The 19,227-nt window shown below is 41.8% G+C and overlaps 1 protein-coding gene across 1 annotated transcript; it reads right to left on the minus strand.

Annotated features, from left to right (window-relative positions):
• Positions 1-1,971: 1,971 nt before the first annotated feature.
• On the minus strand, positions 1,972-19,227 carry DCAF7 (DDB1 and CUL4 associated factor 7). The gene is made up of 7 exons (XM_063354521.1): positions 18,791-19,227; positions 12,398-12,556; positions 11,874-11,985; positions 10,690-10,808; positions 9,857-10,066; positions 9,143-9,260; positions 1,972-8,588 (listed from the first exon to the last, which is right to left on the minus strand). Exons 1-7 carry the CDS (start codon positions 18,926-18,928, stop codon positions 8,416-8,418), a joined length of 1,029 nt encoding a protein of 342 aa, XP_063210591.1. The 5' UTR covers positions 18,929-19,227; the 3' UTR covers positions 1,972-8,415.

The following is a 19,227-nucleotide window of genomic DNA, read 5'->3' on the forward strand; positions in this document are numbered from 1 at the left end:
AGTCTCCAGGCTCAGCCCCGGCCCATGCCAAAACTTCCTTATTCCACATCTCCGACTCCGCAGCCAGAGACACTGAACAGCGAGAAGAAATAAAAATGCAAGGAGCGGAGGAGGAGAAACCCTGGAAATCTTCAGAGGATGCACATAAATGTTCTGCGCTCTTTTCTGCGGATCTGAGAGAAGAGTAATCTCACCGATTCCGGGCAGTTCTGCTTCTGCTAACACTTGCATTCTCCGCTTTGGAAAACTAACATCCATTATCCAACTTCAGGAGAGCGTGGCAGAATATATACTGGCCAAACCTTACTCCACCTCCAGCAGGACATATCAATTGCGTGAAACTCCTTAAAAAACACGCGTGGAGCCCTTTTCCCAGCCCCTGCTGCCTACCTGTCCTGTGCCACCGCCCAGCCTGCGCCTCTCCTGCTGCTGACAGCACTCCAGCAGAGGGGGCTCTGAACCCGTCTGGTTAAAAAACCAGGAGCCATTCTGCTTGTGGAGCGGGCAAAACTAAAGAGAAGGAAGAGAGGGAAGGATATTAAAAATATTGTATGTTTTTAGCTCATTACTTGTGCCCGAGCTGGCAGTCCGGACTGTTTATGGAGCAGTACTCATGAAAAAGCACAATATTAAATGCTTGTTACAGTGTCAGGGCTTCAAATCATCCGAGAGATCACTTTTTAATCTACACCTATGCGTAGTATATTCTGTTACCGTGGAGGATTTAATTTTCAAGTATTTTCAAGCCACTTACTGATCAGTGATTAATTATGTGCTTTTCACTTAAGACTGGTATCAGAGAAGAAGTGGCTTTCCCGGGATCACAGAGCAAGTCAGCCCCGCCAGATGTCAGCTGTTCCCTAGTATTTACAAAAGGCAGAGAACTTCTCCTTGTCTCTTTTTCTCCCTATATTCCTCTACGGGACGTTACGGCACTTGTTTTGCCACACTGACAGGCAATCCATTTCTCCTATCATCTACCGGCTCCTGACCTTTTGCACTAGCAGCTCCAATTTGCAGAATTTGCTTTCTTCCACCAGAGCGAAAGCTGAGAAAGTTTCTCTGGAGAATTCTGAAGCACAGATCCAGGGGGGAAAAGAGGAAAAAAAAAAGTCTAGGGGGATGTAAATACATTTCTAGGGTAAAAGACAAACAATTATTCAAAGGAACGCATCTGTTCCAAATATGGATTACTAGAACAAAGTCCATATATAGCTTAAAAACCCTGTAGCATCTTTACAGGCAAGTCTTTCCACTGTGGTCATGAAGCTTAATAAGCTTTTATTTCAAAGCCAGTACACAAAGAATTAGAGAGGAATCCTATGTTGTCGGACAACAGCTTAGTTGAACTAGAGTTAATCTAAATACTGAAGCCATCAGTCCTGCTCACCAAGGTCTGAGGTAAAAACAAATTTCCGAGTTGTGCCACATTATTCCTTTCTAGGTTCCAGTTCCAGCAGCGACGACACCAGTGACTGAGCCTGTAAAGAAAACACCCTTTAACAGAGGTCAACCATACACAGGAGAGACTTAGAAGCTAAATAACTGCCTAATTGCTTTGTCTTCAACTTGCCTGTATTCAAAAAACCTCAGAGACCAATTATTTGAATTAGAAAATAAATAAATCCCTCTTCCCCTCATCTGAAAAACCAGAAACATGCAGGCAGATAATTACCATTTTGTTGTGTAGGGAACAAGCACGATGCGAAGAAGCTGGAAAACAAGCACTAACGCCACCAATACGCAGGGACCACGCAGAAGGTTTGCTTTAAGAAAGTAAATGCGGGTGCACTTGAAATATTAACCAACTTCTCTTGTGGGCGGGTTCCTAACAATACAATTTTTCAGAGTAACTTGCAACTTAAAAGAGTTGCTAGAATGAGCAAGTTTGGTTATCAGGAGGATGAGAGACTAATACACTTCAAGACAAGATAAAGCGATCGCCCTCCCTTTTACAGCCGTAAACTCCTTCCAAGATACACAAAGCCTATTTGAAGGAGTTCCATGCTCACCCCGCCAGGTACCAGTTTTTAACTCACCACACAGTGAACTGCAGTCAATCTACAAATGTTCCATTTTTATTACAAAGTATGAAAGGCAGAAAATACTGTACCTAATACACAGGAGGCTGAAACTTAGAAAGAAGGTTAAAAAATCTGAATAAAACTACATAGGAAGCAGGAAATAGCATAAAAGGATGCAACATTCCACTTTCAAGCGATTTCAGAAAATTGCCTTAAAATTTACAGAGTTTCAACAATATGGTTCCACGACTCAGGTGTTAAAATCCATTATAACAAAACCTTTTGTATTTTCTCCATAAAAATAAGGGAATATAGGGACACTGCAGTTATCCATGTCAACAACATATGTCTGTTGGATAGCAGGATACTAGGATTCCTCTAGGACAGTATAGTAGCGAAGTTGCAAATCTCAATACGGAAGGTGGAGAAAAGAAGGACAGAAGTAAAACTACTATTGCTTTAACATATTTTAGTGAGAACAAGAAGTCAGGAATCTCATATGGATGTTTGTACAATCATGCTACAAAGATTACACCTTCAGGAAATTACCACAACGGGACCGTGAATGGGAAGAGCAGAGGGGAAAACACACAGAAAAGTAAACATCTCCTACTTGACTATTGGTAACAAAAATGCTTCGGCGCAACAGATTTAAATTACATTTTACACTGCTAGCAACCCAAGTTTAAAAAAAAAAAAACAAAACGATTAAATAGATTTCGTAATTCATATTTACCAGGTTGTTCAAAAAAAAAAAAAAAAGCAAGCAATGCATCGCTTCTCAGCTGTACTAGGACTCTCTCATTCACCGGTTCTTGCATTTCTGCCTTTGTTCAGACTCAACAGACGGATCCTCATCTCTAACAGAAGAGATTTGAGCTGCACGTCTTGCAAACGGGAAAGCAAACTCCAAGGGTTTGTAAGGGTTGTAAGCCCAGCTGCAACACGGGCTTACAGCTACTCATGGACGCAAGATTTTTTTTTTTCAGGAAATAGCTTATTTCTTAATTTTGTTCGATTTTCTGAAAAGAAATAAGCGTGATGGAATCCACATAGGTTTTTCTATTTATTTTTATGATTATGGAAATTCTAGCTTGATGCTAAGCATCAGAGGCTGCACAAAAGGCCACTGAGATACTTGGCAGACAAAGTTATCATCTCAAAATCAGGCAGCAGCAAGTCTCACAAGCGCCTTTGCCTCTGGAGTCTGCCATGAATCGCTAGATGAGCGTTCAGTGACTGCTATTTCGTTCCTTTTTCAATTACTGTGTTTTGGCGCTGGTGAAAGGTGCTGATCGGAAGTTCTGGAGATCTCTTCCTAAAAATAGGAGTCAGGGGCATGCTAAATGCCTCTCGATATCCTTGAGAATAAGACATTTCTGCATCTCTAAGTAAGCATGAGAAAGTGCTCTTTAAGTGCCACATACAATTAATTCCCTGGATTCTCTGCAAAGACAGGGAGAAACAGGGTCACTGTTGACAGTACCTTGCCCATTCCAGGGCTGATTTTGGACACCACCTTTTAATGTCCGCTGTACAATAAATACAGGCCTCCTCTGGAACATTGGTCTGACAGCAGAAAGCAGAAAATATGTATCAGAGAGAACTTGTATTAACTGACAGGATAACGCAGCGTGGATTTGAGGCAGCAGGACCATTCTGCTACCCAGCAACGGGAAGACTAAACCCTTCAGTACTTTGACGGAACTGTAACTGCGCAATCTATTGAGCCAAGAGCTTACCCTTGCTGCCATTCATCCTTTTCGGTACGTCCTGAAAGAGTTAAACCATCACTAACATAAGGAACGGACAAGTTCAAGAATTTAAGTTGTGTGAATTTACAGACAGCACCCTCATTTTTTTTTTTCTCTATCACAAAAATAAGTTATCCAAAGAATCCAGCTCCATCTTTACACAACCAACCTGCCACTACTGCCGCCACGTTCAGATGGCAGAAAAGAGGGTTCCCAAATGCGTCAAGTTCCTAAGCAAAGCGAAAGGGACTCTCGGAGAAACAAGCAGCACTACGTTACTTAGATTGGCCTTGCAAGATTGTGTCAGCCTCAGAAAACAGAGCTTCAGTTTAAAATTAACAGTGTTGTCAAGCGCTCACATTTTTGGCGTTCAGTAGAAACAGATGAGGGTGCACTAGACACTGACGACCATAGCCAGTTTAGGATTTCGGTGACTGTTGTATTTAACATTTTATACAGAACATAGACAAACGCCTACCATAAAAGGGCCGAGGAAGAGATGACTCTCTCCCTAATCTTACCAAAAATATACTTGTTAAAGTGCCATCTGCAAGAGAACAAAACAGACACACTCAGCTTTCTTCATTTACATTTAAAACAAGCACAAGAGCATCTGCGAATTCTAATATATCGGACTCCTCCCCTCACCTAGTCGCTGGCAGGCAGTGATCTGCAGTTGAGACCGATGCAGCTTTCTCACTGCAACACCAGGCAAAAATAGATCTTTTTACTATTATCCAGAACATTCAGGAGAGTAATTACAGCTAAGTTTTGAAAGGATCATTAACTTTGACTTATGAGAGGCAATGCCTCCCCCGTTAAGTACATTTCAAGGTTCCACAAGGAACAACCTGTATTATCAGTCTCCTTTCGTAGCATTCTTTAAAACCACTGTGTTTTCTTTCTAAATAGATTGTCAAAGCACTCACATCCTTGCCTTTTAAATCCCTGCACACAGAAGTACAATTCCCATAGATGCAACCTACCACAGCCCATTTCTTTTAGACAATTAACAGACTTGGCATACTACACGCTAATTTGACATCCAACGTGTTTTCTGTAGCTTTTCACCTCACTAATGAGTCTTACATGATCAAGATCTCCTGGTGGAGAGCCAATGTACTAGCAACAGGCTGTCCACATAATAGTAGGATTCCATGGAAAGCTTGGTTTAAACAGAACATAACAACCAAACAATAGCTTAGTATCTTGAATTAATCAACTGGAGAAATGAAACAGAACTACTTCAGTCAGAGAAAAAATATTTCTATCCCAGAATCAGTCTTGCCTGTACCAACAATAGCATGTGATTTTCTGCTTTGCTAACCTCACTGGTGCTCAGGCTTTTCCCTTAATATTCCTTTATACTCAAGGGATACGAGGCATTTGAAAGCAGTTGCTCTGCATCCTCTGCTTGTGCAGTAAGCACTAAAAAACTGAGATCAAATATCAAGGTATTTATTTTCATAAACTGGAAAAAAAATAATGCTTCTGAGGGCTTTACACCCAACATAATTGAATGTTAAGCAGCTGAAATATGATAAACTGTATCTCCTGATTTGCAGGCAACAATGACAATTCTCAGCGTTTTATTTTATCTTGCAAATAAACTTGAACCAGCAAGTAGACAGTTCACTCCCTTCCACTGTGGCAGCAGGCGCTGGCAAAAGGGCACCGAAGTCTCTCACTTCCTCCTCTATGTGGAAGTGCCATTTGCACTACAGAACATCTCACCCATGAGGATTTTCATGTCTTTTCAGTCATTAACCTTTCAAGTGACTTCTTTGAAAAGAAGCTATTTTAAGTAGCATTTCCCTGTTCCAAAACAGCCTCTAGTGATTTCAAATGTAATTTCATATGAAGAATGACAACGGATTATGCCCAAAGCAATATGTTACAGACCTAGAAGGTAGCCCAACTGGCTAAACAAACAGGATACAGGCTTATTTAGAATCCACTGGAGCCTACACCATTCCTTCGCTTGCCTTTGATGAGTTTGGAATGAGCCCCCAATTCCACAAATGAACTTCAAGCAGTTTTATGGATGGAAGGACTGACACTGGATCCTCTTCAGGGTTGTAACAGGACTGTCCTCCAACAGTAGCAAAAACTACCTGGCTATTCAGACTATTAGCCCCTTTATACATGTTCTCTTATCATCTTAGAGTAACAGATTGTATTCCTCTAGGAATAAAACTCATTTGCATTTTAGTATAGCCTATGGAGTTTTTTTAGTGACTTCACTTTTAACGAAACTATCTTATGTCTTTCTTAAAGAACAATTCTACAGTTGCAAAAGATGCATTTTGAAGCTAAGCAACAGATGCATTCATCCTTTACTCATGCCATCTATACAAAAATGAGACTTTGAAGCATAAAGGGGACTACAGAAAGTCCTAGTATTACAAGTAGTTCCTTCTTGGTAACACAGCATATTATGCCTACCGTTTGTAATTAAACAGTACATGACAAGCCTGTGTACATATTTTTATAAGAGTATCTAAAGCTGTGAATGCCATTATATGCTTCTGCTAAGAAAAACCTAAAGTTCACGGAAGTATTTTCCAGTTTAAGATGAAGTGCTGTTGTAAGAAGTGATAACCCAATTGCCTGGCTAACACTGTTCTGACATCTAGATCAAATCTGTCTGTGGAATACACTACTCTCAGCTCTGCTGCTAATAAGAAAAAACGACCTTCAAGTCAAATCAAGCTTTCCGTCAGAAATCCCCCAACTGACCACAGAATGCCATTGGCAAAACATGAGCTTGAACCATGTTAGAGTCTCTTGGTTCTCTGATATTAAAAGAGGTGATGGAATAAAGCTGTCCCTAATGAATTCTTATCAAATTCACAAGGCAGTGCTTTTCTGAGCTCCATGTTGAGAAGCAGCCTGTAGAAGCACATTTCTGTATCCAGAATGACAAAACTTTTCAAATTCTGTTCTGTATTTGACAGCGCTTTCAGTGACAGCTTCACTGGTTCACAGCAATCGCTTTTCCCAACTTGCCTTTCCTGCATAAACTGACAAGATTCAGGTTTGCCGGTGTCCTACTATTTGTAACGCTGCCTCTAGTTGCAGGTGAATAGTCATTAGGTGGAAAGACAATTTTGATAGTTTCTGACACTTATATCAAAACTCAGCTGGGACAGCCTTTACAGACCAGCTACGCTTGTCATGTCTTCATTGGGAGAGTACCGCGGAGCATTCAGCCGATAGCTATGTTATCAAAGATTTTTATCTTGCCTAATCCACTCAGCTTTGATTGAAAAGTACCACTGTAGAGCGATGCACCATTCAAAACAGAAACAGAAGCCCTTGGGCACATCCCCAAAAGATAGGAGGATGACAAGTGCTAAACCATAGCCTCTATGGCACTGTTTCTTTCCTTTTAAACCCGTCGTTGTGCATTACATTAGGGAATAATTTCTTTCAGAGAAACAGCTTTCATTTGGATAGTGGACCAGCTTTTCCAACTCATCTCGCTCATTCAACAAGACCTGACAGTACAAAGCAAATACACTTCAGAAAAAAGATTGCTTGTCATTCCTTTCAAGAATTCCCAGGAACACAGGCCAAACACAAAGAAGCTCCAAGGTACAGGCTAACCACAAAATCTTGCTCATATTATTTGCCAATCAAGTGAGCTACAAGGTGTGAAACCATTTTATTTTGGTTTAGATAGTAAGTCTTCCGAGGGGAAATAATCTGATTGGAAGTGTAAATCCCAAGACCATTACAAATCACATTTTTTTCAGGAGTCGTTTAACCTCCGGGAGCTTAAGTCATGCACGTATCTTCTTTCTGAAACCTATTAGCATTCTGTCAGCTAACTCAACTGCAGGATACACACAAATTCAGTTATAATTTAAAAATAAGGCCTACCATAGTAACAACTGCCTCTAGCATCAGAAAAGTGTAAAGAAGTTGTGCAACAAGTACTCGTACTTCACAGCACCAGAAAATTCTGCCCAGGTAACCAGGTATAGAGAGCCAAGGCAACAGTTAATTCTGGCAGGCCTTTACTGCCAGGGAGCCCGCAGCGTTATCGTGATTTGTATCAACGAACAGATCCTCTTTTGGGCATATGGAAGTGGATCACATATCAAAAGTAAGAATCAGGGAGAAAAACCTTACTCAATAGAAAGTTAGCCCAATATATAAAAACCATACAAATGTTTAAACAGTTTAGAGGCAGCAACAACAGGAATGATAAAGATTCCTGCCAAGGTGGCTGTTAACATCAATGTCTTTTTCCCCACCTTGTTTTGCACTTGCATCTATTAAACTAGTTGGGCGTGCTGCCTCAGCTGGCTGACAAACACAGGGACATATGCAGCAACTTAAGCGCCTGCAAGCTTATTAATACAGTCAACAAACAAATATACAGAACTTTAACTGAGGGAAGAAACAAACAAAAAAAGAAAACCAGAACCCAGAAGGTCCAAGAGGCTCAGCACGTCTCTGCATTTTAGAGTCTTGGAGAGACAGGAGACACCTGCCATTGATTCTTGTAACAGTTTCTTGTAACAGTAGATGCAAAGCAACAACAGATACTGGCCACTTGTGTTGTTCTTACTTTAGAGGGGAGGGGAAATTATACAGCCCTGCCTCATTGTGGCATGAAGCAGTTAATGTTACACTCTCAAAATCTCCAGGCAGTTGTTGTAGCAGATAGCTATCCAGTCTGGCTGAGTTGATGCCCACTGTACATTGTTGATTTCTCCCTCTGCTGTATAGGCCAGGATAGGGTCCTCAATGGCACGAGGCATTTGCTGGATGTCCCAGATGAGAGCCTGATGGTCATCCGCTGCAAATGGAGGAGAAAATCATAAGTAGAATCAAGGTATAACGAGATCTCCACATGTGACTACTAACAGGCATAAAGTCCAAGAAGCTCTACAGGATATGGCTGTTGCAGTCCTGATGAGTGTCCAAGCCAGAGATACAATTGTACAACTATGCTCCAAAAAAAAAAAAAAAAAAAAAAAGAAGCTTGGATCATTACACATTATCCAGGACAGAGCTGAAAAACAAATGATAGGTGGAACTCATATCAACTGTAAACATTTAAGAACTAGATTGCAAAAAACCTAAAGAGCATTAAAATAATATAGCTTAGCCAAAGCAGATGCACAGTTTGGGCACTGGGCTCACTACTTGCACACAATAAGCTCCAGTAGGTGTCTATTTCCATGAAAATTCTAGGAAAGTCACTAGTAAAGGGCTTTAAACTACAGGTATTCTTTAGCAAAGGGCAGGCAGAGAACTGCACAAGCTTTTGGAGAGAGAAGATTTTGCAAACGCAGTGAAAGACTCACAGAGACTCACCAACACAGCGGGACAGGGATGGATCACACTCACCTGCTGTACAAATGTGGCAGGAAGAATGAGGTGCCCAAGCAATTCCATTTACACACGCTCTGTGGTTGTTTAACCTGGCAACAGGAGTGCAGGGAACTCTGACATCTAGAATCACAACCTGCAGAAACAAAACCCAACCAAATGAATAATTTAAATTTTTTATTTGTTCTTCAGAAAATGAAATATTTTGAGCCAAAGCTATAAATACAGTCTTCTCCTAAAGGATGCGCTTGGCAAGCAAACACTCTTCTCAAAGAATAGCTTCTCGCTGCTCAGCGTGTCTCAAAAGCAGTCGGACCTCACAACAAGGGCTTGTGACTTACACAACAAGGACAAACAAATTACGCTTCCCTGAAGTGGCACTGGTGACAAACTAAGATACACTGCCTTGTGTGCTGAATCAAGAACAAAGTGAGTAATCACTTGCAGTTAAGATATTACGTGAAAACTATTGCTCAACTGGCTCACAGACCTCTCTTAAAAACCAGATGAAGTACATACAAGCCACAGAGATCTTCAAGTTTATAATGCCAAAGTTATTTCTTTAACTCCTACTGAGGTTAGTGCACTAAGAATTCGTCCTTAATCATTTTTCATGTCACTTACTGACACTGCCCCTTAGCTCTTTAAAGAGCTAATTACTATCAAGCCACCTCCCCAAAAAAAGAAAAATCACAACCACTAGCACCTACAGAAGACGAGCTGCCCCCTTACCTCCATGCCATCCATGGCCATTGTAGCAAGATAGTTGGGATCCTGCTTATTCCAGCAGAGACGCAGCAATGGGTGGTGCTGTGGATCCTCATAAATTATGGTGCTGTGTTCCAGATGACGGAGATCGAACATCCTCACCGAGCCATCTGCACCAACTGAAGCAAACATATCTCTCCCACCACCGGCACGGCTAAATGCTATGTCATACACCTGCTCAGTAACAAGACAGAGAAAAACATAACCTTAGTTTTAGTGAGCACACTGCCCCTTAATTTGCAGTAAAATGGATTTGATATATGGATAGACGATCCAGTTGCGATATATTCTGTCAAATATTTCACGTCCCTAGCAAGTTTTTAGTTACTACACTTGCCAAGAGGAGGGGGAAAAAACTTAAGGGTTATGTCATTATAGGATCATTCACTGGAACTAAATATATTGATTTCCCAGACGCAGATTTTTTTATATTCATTGCTGAAAAGTAACATTATGTTCAAATGAAAGATTCTTGCAAATTTTTTTTTTATTGCCTTTGATATGCAATTGATTTCAACTCCAGTCAGACGTTTTACTTCATTTTTCTAAAATATTCTGGAGCATAATCTAGTAAACCAAGTATATTTTCAACTCCAGATTCTATGATGAGTAAACTGAGTAGTTTTGATAGCTAATAGTATAGTTTTAGTTTGGTACTCAAAACGGTATATCTTAATCTTAGGTAAATTATCTTTTTGGATCATTAGATTTTTCAAGAAAAAGGGGGAAACCAGAAAAGTTCTGTTTCTACCGCTTAAAAAAATATACAATGTAGACAGCCAAAAAAAAGCCATCACCTCTTTGTCATGCGCAATAAGCTGGGTCTTCACATGGCCAGAGACCAGATTTACTCTTCCCAGAACCTGGCCTGTCTCCAGACCCCAAATTGTGCAGGTTGTGTCAATACTAGAGGTACCTGAAACAAAAACACTTCTGTTAGAAAAATTAATATTCTCACAAATTATTTAATCGCTTACTGGATTAATGCAGTATCCTCTGGCATCTACAGATCAAACCAGCTACAAGAACAGCATACAATTAAAATCAAGAATGTCAAACAGCTCACAGTCTACCATGCATTTAAATGACCCAAATCTTTTAGCTGCAGAAAGAGTCTTCCACACAGGAATAAAGTGTAAATAGCTCATGTCTGCTTCAATCTATTCAGAAGCCTTATGCAATACTGAGATGAACTTTCCCATCCTGTAAGTCTCATGTGCATGTCAAAACCAAAATTCAGTCTTAGTGTTGCAATAGCACATTTTGATTAATTGATTGTTTCTGTGGACTGAAGGTGGGGCTAGCAGTAAAGCTCTTAAGAGATGAGAGATGCAACAGACGAAAAATAAATCATGTAGTAAATAATTACTAAGACATATTATCACTGTTAATCTCTGAGCAAATCCCCCTGACATAAATGGCTGTACTCTTCTGGGAAACAAACCTCTGCTGGATCAGTCATCTTGGATTCACAATTTGTCCCATAGGCTGTAATTAAGCCTTAAGCATTCAGCCCCCTCCTCCAACTGAATTAAGGGATCCTGGCTTTACTCCGGCAGCTGAAACTGCTTCACAAAAGAAAAAGCTCGGTACATAGTTTTCTATCCACTCCAGAACACACTGAAATAAGCGGAGTTCATTTTCGTCATCACTTGGCACTACAACAATAGCTTCCCAGCCCTGAAGACTCAGACTATCTGCAAATAAGGAACACCCCCAATCCAACCTAAGTGACCCATTCTGTACTGGACAGGGCACCTTTCAAGACAAAAAAGTCTCAATGAACTGCCTTTTTTTTTTTTTTTTAAATTTTTAACCTAAGACAATGGCAGTTTCTATAATGCAGAAGGTTGTCCACTCATTAGTTATCGAATTAATCCGTGACATGCAACGACACAGCAGTCAGGGCCTAGACTTCACCAGACTAAATTCAAAAGCATGTCTTTTCCATGCGAAAAACGTAGCATTTTATCAGTCTCACCTAGAAGGTAAGGATCCACTTCATTCCAGTCAAATGATGTTAGTGGAGCACAGAAATCAGAGTTCTTGTTATTGTTCAGCAAACACTCCAGCCGGGTCTCTGTTTCACCCACCTTTAGAAAAAGCAAAACATCTGACTTAAATAGCAACATCACATGACTTGTTCCACTTGCACTTCCAAAACATAAGGTGTTAATCCTGGGTTTCTTTCCTCTCAGCTTTACATCCTAAAGCTCTGGAAAACACAATCACCATCTCTATCTTCAATGAGGCAATTAAAACAGCAACTACCATCATAATTCTGCTTCTCCTACAGTCTTCATGTTTCGGTCACATTCCTGCTGTTAAGAAAACAAGTTATCAAGTGCTCTGACTTGTTTTTATGTCTTAACCTCCACACTGTAGCGAGAGCAGGATACCCGGAAAGGAAAACAACTCACTCAAAAAAGAATCTGGGGTCCAGTGAAAATGAGATCAATATGCAACACAATTAATATCGTGGTTTATCTTTTTCTGTTTACTCACTCTCCACACGCGCAGATAGTCACCACTGGTTGCCAACAGGTCCGGATAAACTCCCTTGGTGTCTGGGATCCACATAAGCTTTGTGGTAGGGTAGGGGTGATCAAAGGTGTTCCTGCAAATGAATTCTGAGCTCTCTTCATCCAAACCAACAAGCTGCACCTGTAAGAAGCCATATTTAAAAGAAAGCGTTTTATCAAAATACTTATTTATGATTAAAGCATTAAGACTGAGTGTATTTCAGAAGGACACCTTCTGTAACCTCAAGGACAATATAAAAGGACCATCATGCCAATGGAATGAGAAATCGTTAAAGCTTTGCTTCCTAGCTGGGGCATGTAAGCAAAACAAAGTATACATAATGACCACAGTGCCTTGAAGAGATGATCTCAAATGAATCGAAATCAAATCCTAAAGGATTAAAGACCACCCTTCTCTTTTCCACATCGCAAAGCCCAGTTTAAACCACAGACTTAAACTGCACAAACATTATTCCAAGTCATCTTTAACTGAACTGATGCTGACAATGTCGTCTTCAGAGAGCAGGACAAACTGTGATTTGCACAACAACCCCCCACAATTAAAGCCCCTCTCACAGGGTTTTTGGCTATAACCCTGCAGATTGTGTCAGAACATATCAGCCAGCTGCCAAACTGTTTTCAGCATCACGTTAACTAAAACGTTCTGTCACAACTGCACAAAATTAAGATACAGATTAATCACATCACAGAGTCAGAAAGTAAAATATAATTCAAACTTAAAGAAGAATTGGGAAGCTAAAATATTTACATAATTATTCAAATGTTTTGTGTGAGAAGGCCAAGAAAACAGGTCTGCTGAAAGATTCTAGGTAACTGAACTCCAAATTAGGTTTTTTGCACAGTAATGTGACAGTGGGAAGGACTAACTTGCGAGAGAGATGCAAGACAGAGCAAACAAGAAACTATCTCCACATAGCTTGGCGATGACAACACCTGAAGTAATGCTTGCAGTCTCAGACATTATGTTATTAGAAAAATATTGACATGTCAGAAAGTGTTCATAGAACAATATGGTGCTGGGAGGATATGTTTAACCTAGCAGTGACTACCAGACCTAAACAGGATGAACGCCCCACTGTGTTAAATGCTGTTCAAACACAAACATTATGGGGACAACTCACTACAGTTACTTTGGAAGCTGCTCAGGGCAGGAACTTCCTAGTACTTTCCACACAGCAGCTTCCTCCTGGAAACAGTGGTTTAATGGACTTTTTCCTAAGATGTTTATCTGGAAAAATCCTAAATATTCTGGGATAAGCAATTTGGTTAATGGACTACACAGTTAAACTAGATCAGAAGTATACCTTTTTTTTCCCCCCTGCATAACAGAAAAACAACAAATGCTTCAATGGATCTTAAACTATAACATCAGCAGTTATAAGCCCATTTAGAGATGCTGTTAAATGCAAACCTCGCTCCCTGCCACAATGAGAAGATCCATCCTTTTCACCCCATAACAAACCCCGAAAGACGTATCCAACTATGCTTCTAAAAACTCTGTATTTGTCTGTCTTGCACTCTCTTTATTACAGCTACTCATTATACTTCACACCAGTATGAATCAGTCAAGAATCTCCCAGTCTTCTGAAATGATTGACAAATAGCTTTCTAACTCCTTTAGGGATCAGAAATACTAAGCGGATTTTACAAAGGAAACAAGTTGTCCTTGGTGATAGAAAATCTTGTGGCGAGGTCAGGATCAGAAGACAAATGACCTCTAATCATTTCTTCTCCTTTGCTTACGCTGTTTTCATCTCAATATTGAGTGCGTTAAGCCTACACAAAGCGATCAATGTACTCATAACCAGAAGCAAATCTCAAGCTGCAAAGGACCCACTTTCATTGGTGTGAATTTATATATTCCTGCCCTGCATGTTCATGCTTAACCCCTCCCCAGACCTGAAGAAAAAGCAATGACTGTGTAGCAAACCAGTATCTTTTTAGGTGCTGGCCAGGTTAGAGAACAAAAATTACATTCGCAACACTAGAGCTCCTGGCAACTGCTGAAGATCAGGTGTCTGACACCGATTGTCAGACCTGGCAGCAGCCTGTGCTAACTCTGAGCAGGAAGCATTGGGCTGCCCAGAGATAGGAGCAGAAAATACTGCTTGAGAAGCTCTGTTCTTTCCTAGCTCAGCATATTCAAAGCCATGACTCTTCTCTTCGTACTTGATCACGTACAGCGATTACAGCATCCCTCTATTCATGCTCTTGGGCAGGCTGAACACAAGGAGATGGAATGATGGAATTATTTTCAGGATGCTGATTATATTAGAGCCCTGTCTCTCCCTCCTGCAAGTGAGGAAAGATTTGCTGCTGCCAGCTACTGCACGAAGGAGTTCCTGAAGTCCAGCCCAGCTAGGACTGGGGTGATGCTAACAGAAATTGTGTCGGTCTGGACACAATTTGAACCATTCTACATCTACTTGTAACTCATTCCAGTGGGAAAATGAGGACCAGTGTGTTCAGCCTCCATTAGTTTTACAATTATGCTACGACAGTAGCAAGGAGTGCTAAATAATTATTTGTTTCTCCAATACATGAAGATATGCTAAACTTGGATGTGGATTTTCCTATCATAATCCAAGCCTTTATTAACTTAAGGCTTAATCGCAACAGTGCATCTGAGTCAAGAAGTGCCTTTAATCGGCATTTCTTAACTTCCCAAAAAATTGCATCTCTCCAACATGATCCAAAAGAAGCAGACACAGAAATAAACAATGCAGAATTTGGTAACAGCTTGCTTCTTTTTCTTGCGTGGTTTGTGGATCAGTGAAGTAAGTTCATAGTTTTTTTAAAATGTACTGTATTCCTTTAATCTAATTAGTAACAACTAAGAATGACACTTCACAATTATTTTAGGGTCATGTACAATCAGAAAGATCTCACTGCACCAATTAATCTTCAACATGCAATCAATTTTTCTTTGTAACTCTAAACGTTACAGGAAAAAAATAACCCTCTGGTAAAACAACCGCCCTGGACACTCTTTGATTCCAGGCACTGTTCAGGAGAAGGTGGCAGCCTGGGAAGCACGTGGTCATAACCTCTCAGTTCACTCCAGTGACGGGAATGAGCGGGTGGCATACGGCATCACCCTCTACTGTTTTCTGAACTGGTCACCATTTTTTTCTTGCAGAATCCCAAAATCAGCCTTTCCTAATGTTTTCCACAGCTTGCTCCTGATCCATGAAGCCAAAGTCAGGAGCCTGCGGAACAGCATTATCAGTGAGATTTATGAACGCCTTCGTTCCCTCCCATTACACCAGTGACCCATGACACATTATAAAGGCTGACAGCAGTTTCCTAACCCAAGAAGTTCAGGAAACACTACCCCAAATAATTTTAGTTCTACCAACAGAAACAAGTCATCTCTCTTCTTGTACCAGTGATTTGATCAGCAAAGGTCTACAACCTGAAACAAGCCTCCTTTGGGGTTCAAACGGTTCTTGGCAACTAGCTTTCTGATATACTACACAGCTTGTTTAGTGTGGGGGTTGACAGAGGTTAGAAGAGTCTGGGAATTAGGGATAGTAGTAAATTGGCAGTCAATAGATTTGAGTTCCCCACAAAACAGAGGTGTCAACAGCCATTTTATACATGTAACCCGTAAGTACTTCAAGCTCTGGTAATTACTACAGAAACAGAAAATCGGAGACAAATGAGACAAGAATCTCTCCTCTCTCTTTCACTGCAATTCCCTCACAGTGAGCACTTCTGCTGCAACAAACAGTGCATTAAGTCTTTTTAAAAGCACCTTTTAAAAAAAAAAAAAACAAAACAAACTACAACAGAAGAGTCATAAGAAAAAAAGTATATACACTTATTCAGTTAGATTTCAAGCAAGCTAAAATTGCTATTCCAGACTATTTTTTTTAAGTATGTTAAGGGTAAGGAAGAAATCCAGTTATTTGGAACAAACCATTGCAACATCAGAACAGAAATGTTGTCTGGAGCTTGTCAGAAACCTCTAAAGATTATGAGTGCAAAGAGAAAGTTGAAATGAAAATGAGCTTTCATTACCCTTTTAATTAGTGCCAACGGTACCTGTAAGTGTATTTTGATGTCAGAAGCCGGCAATATAAAACATCTCAACTGTGAAGGGCAAATTATGCAGGAGGACAAAGCTTTCACACATGCCCTGTAAAAATCTTAAATTTCTGCTTACCCCAGAAGTCAGGTTGTAAAACCAACAGCTCCAGGCCCTTTCCAGCACAATGCTATGGACTACTTAAACAGGGCAACTTTGGTTCTCTCCCTTTGTTCCTTTAGTTATACTATTTAGACAGACAGAAGCTGGAGATGGAAGAGTTTACAATGAGTGTGCATCCAGCACAAGCGTACAGTATTGTCCAAGAGTTCCCAGTCTGGAGCAGAAGCCATTCCCTGAATGTTTCAGTATCCTCCAAAAGATTCAGCAAAGCTGTGAGAGTCATAGTAAGACATCATAAGACAGCGCAGATGAAACACCACTCCCCAGCTTGTTTTGGTCCCCAAAGTAAAGGGGACAACATCAATACTCTAAGCAATAACACTTGCATTTACCCAAGACAGCTCACTGTTAACTGTCTTCCTACAGTGGAAGGCTGTACTGAAAGCACTATAAAAACCAGCAAACAAGAAAACCACAAAGAAAACCCACCGCTCTTTGAAATATCAGAGACGCAGCAAAACCTCTCAGCAAAGCAAAGGTTATGTTCCACTGCATTTATTGTACAACTTTAATTTTTAATCATACATCATCTTTATTTCTATAGCAGCAGCAGCACCCAGACTAGCATCTCATTCTCATACAATTAGTTTCCATCTCTTTACACCACGTAGATCTCATAAGCATGTGGGGCTTACATGGACTGAAGCCAACAGAATAGTTATTCCTGAAGCTCAGAGGTCAGGAGAAGCCCTGGGGAATATTTACAGACAGCAGTAATTCACATAGTCCTACAAAATTCCTGTCTGCAAAATGTGAGCATAAAGGGTAGAAAAGAGAGGGGTTGACTCAACTGCTTTACACTTGAAGCCTGAAGTGAAAAGCAGACCTGATCACACTGTAATAGAGAGCAACCCTAGGGAATGGTCCAAACTTAAGGAGGTAAAGGCAACATAAACGCATATGCTCTTATTAGCCAACTCTACCACTTCTAAACAAACAACCGTTTGCAAGTTTGTTATTTTAGCTTCTCAGAGTACATACTACAATAACATTTTCAAGTTGGTCTTCAAACAAATGAAAAGTTTTCAAGCTCAGGGACCTGCCTTTCCCCAGCAGTACTGCCAGAACCACAAGAGTGCTCACCAGCATAAGGAGACAACTCATACGCAGCCAACTCATTCCAGCTGAACAACAACGTGCTCAGGAGAAGTATCATGTCTAGGACTGCTGCAGTAACTTAACCACTCAGAGATGTCACCCCCGCCTTACTGTCACCCCCTCTCATTATATCCTTGCACAAAGCCCAATCCCCAACACCAACTTTCTGACATTTTCTGCAATCCCCATTATGCAGCTTGACAAAGCTACAAAGCACACACGCTATAAACACACAAAGCTGTATTTGCAAAATCTTAGTTTCATACAAATTTCAGGATGCTCTATAGCTATGCCCATTTCCTCATCTCTTTTCCATTTACAGGAATTCATTATATCAGACTAGCACATTAAAGTCTGTTCAGAAATGACTGCACAAGTGTTTGGAGAGGTGAACACGTAGTCTCTATTACCCATGTAAGGTTCTCCGCTTGTATCTGGCAGGGAAACACTGAAGATATAATCTCATGCCTCATTACACCCCTGTTCTCAGAGAAAAGTAGAGGTACTGAGGAATCAGTGAAAGTGGTTTATATACTTATGAAAAAAGTTATCACACGGAAGTCTTCCACAGCAAGAAACTATAATGAGAATGGCACATTTCTAACACAGCCTCAGACACCCTGTATATGTGCAAACTTTAGTCCTGGCCATAAACTTTATTTCAGACTGGAAAAAAAGCCAGGTATGCTCAAGCGAGGGGACCTTCCCGGCTGAGGTGCAGCCAGCAGCACCCCCATGGCTCTTCCCACCCTCAGTCCCTCAGTGTCCCAACAGCTAAGGAGTCACAGGAAGGAATCCAGCCGGAATCCAGGCCGGCACCGTGCGCTTCAGGGATACACCTGAAGGCTCTACACAGCTCCCAGCGCCCAGGGCAAGGCAGGAGGACTCCCTCCGGCCACACCACCCGTTGGGGCCCGGCCCGGGGACGGGGAGTCGCTTAAACCACCGGAATGAAGATGGTCGGCCCCCTCCTCCCCCCTCACTCTGCTCCGGCCCCGACGCCCGATACCGGTGTGGCCAGGCCCTGCCGCCGCCGCTCCCCACCTTGTTGTTATACTCCTCCACGAAGCTTCCCAGCGCCAGACGGAACCGCTTGTCCGGCCGGACGCTCCAGTTCATGGCGTACACGGTCCAGGGCGCCTCATATTTGTAGATCTCCTTCCGCTTCCCGTGCAGCGACATGGCTCGGCCGAGGGGGCCCCGGGCGGCGGCGGGGCTGAGGGGGGCAGCGGGCTTGGCCGAGGGGGGCCCCGGGTTGGGCTGGGAAGGGAGCGATGGGCCCGACTGGAGGGAGCGGGATGGCGGAGCGGGCCGGGGGAGAGGCGGAGCGGTGCCGGAGAGGTGGCGGGGAGCGGGGGAGGCCGCAGCACGGCGCCGCGCCCCCAGGCCCGGCTCCAGACCCCGGCGGCAGCAGGAGCAGCGCGGAGGCCGTTTGGGATTCGGCCCCTCACACAACGGGAACGGAAGCCACGCGGGGCGCC

Source organism: Chroicocephalus ridibundus, chromosome 17 (assembly GCF_963924245.1).
Source record: "Chroicocephalus ridibundus chromosome 17, bChrRid1.1, whole genome shotgun sequence".
Classification (NCBI taxonomy): Eukaryota; Metazoa; Chordata; class Aves; order Charadriiformes; family Laridae; genus Chroicocephalus; species Chroicocephalus ridibundus.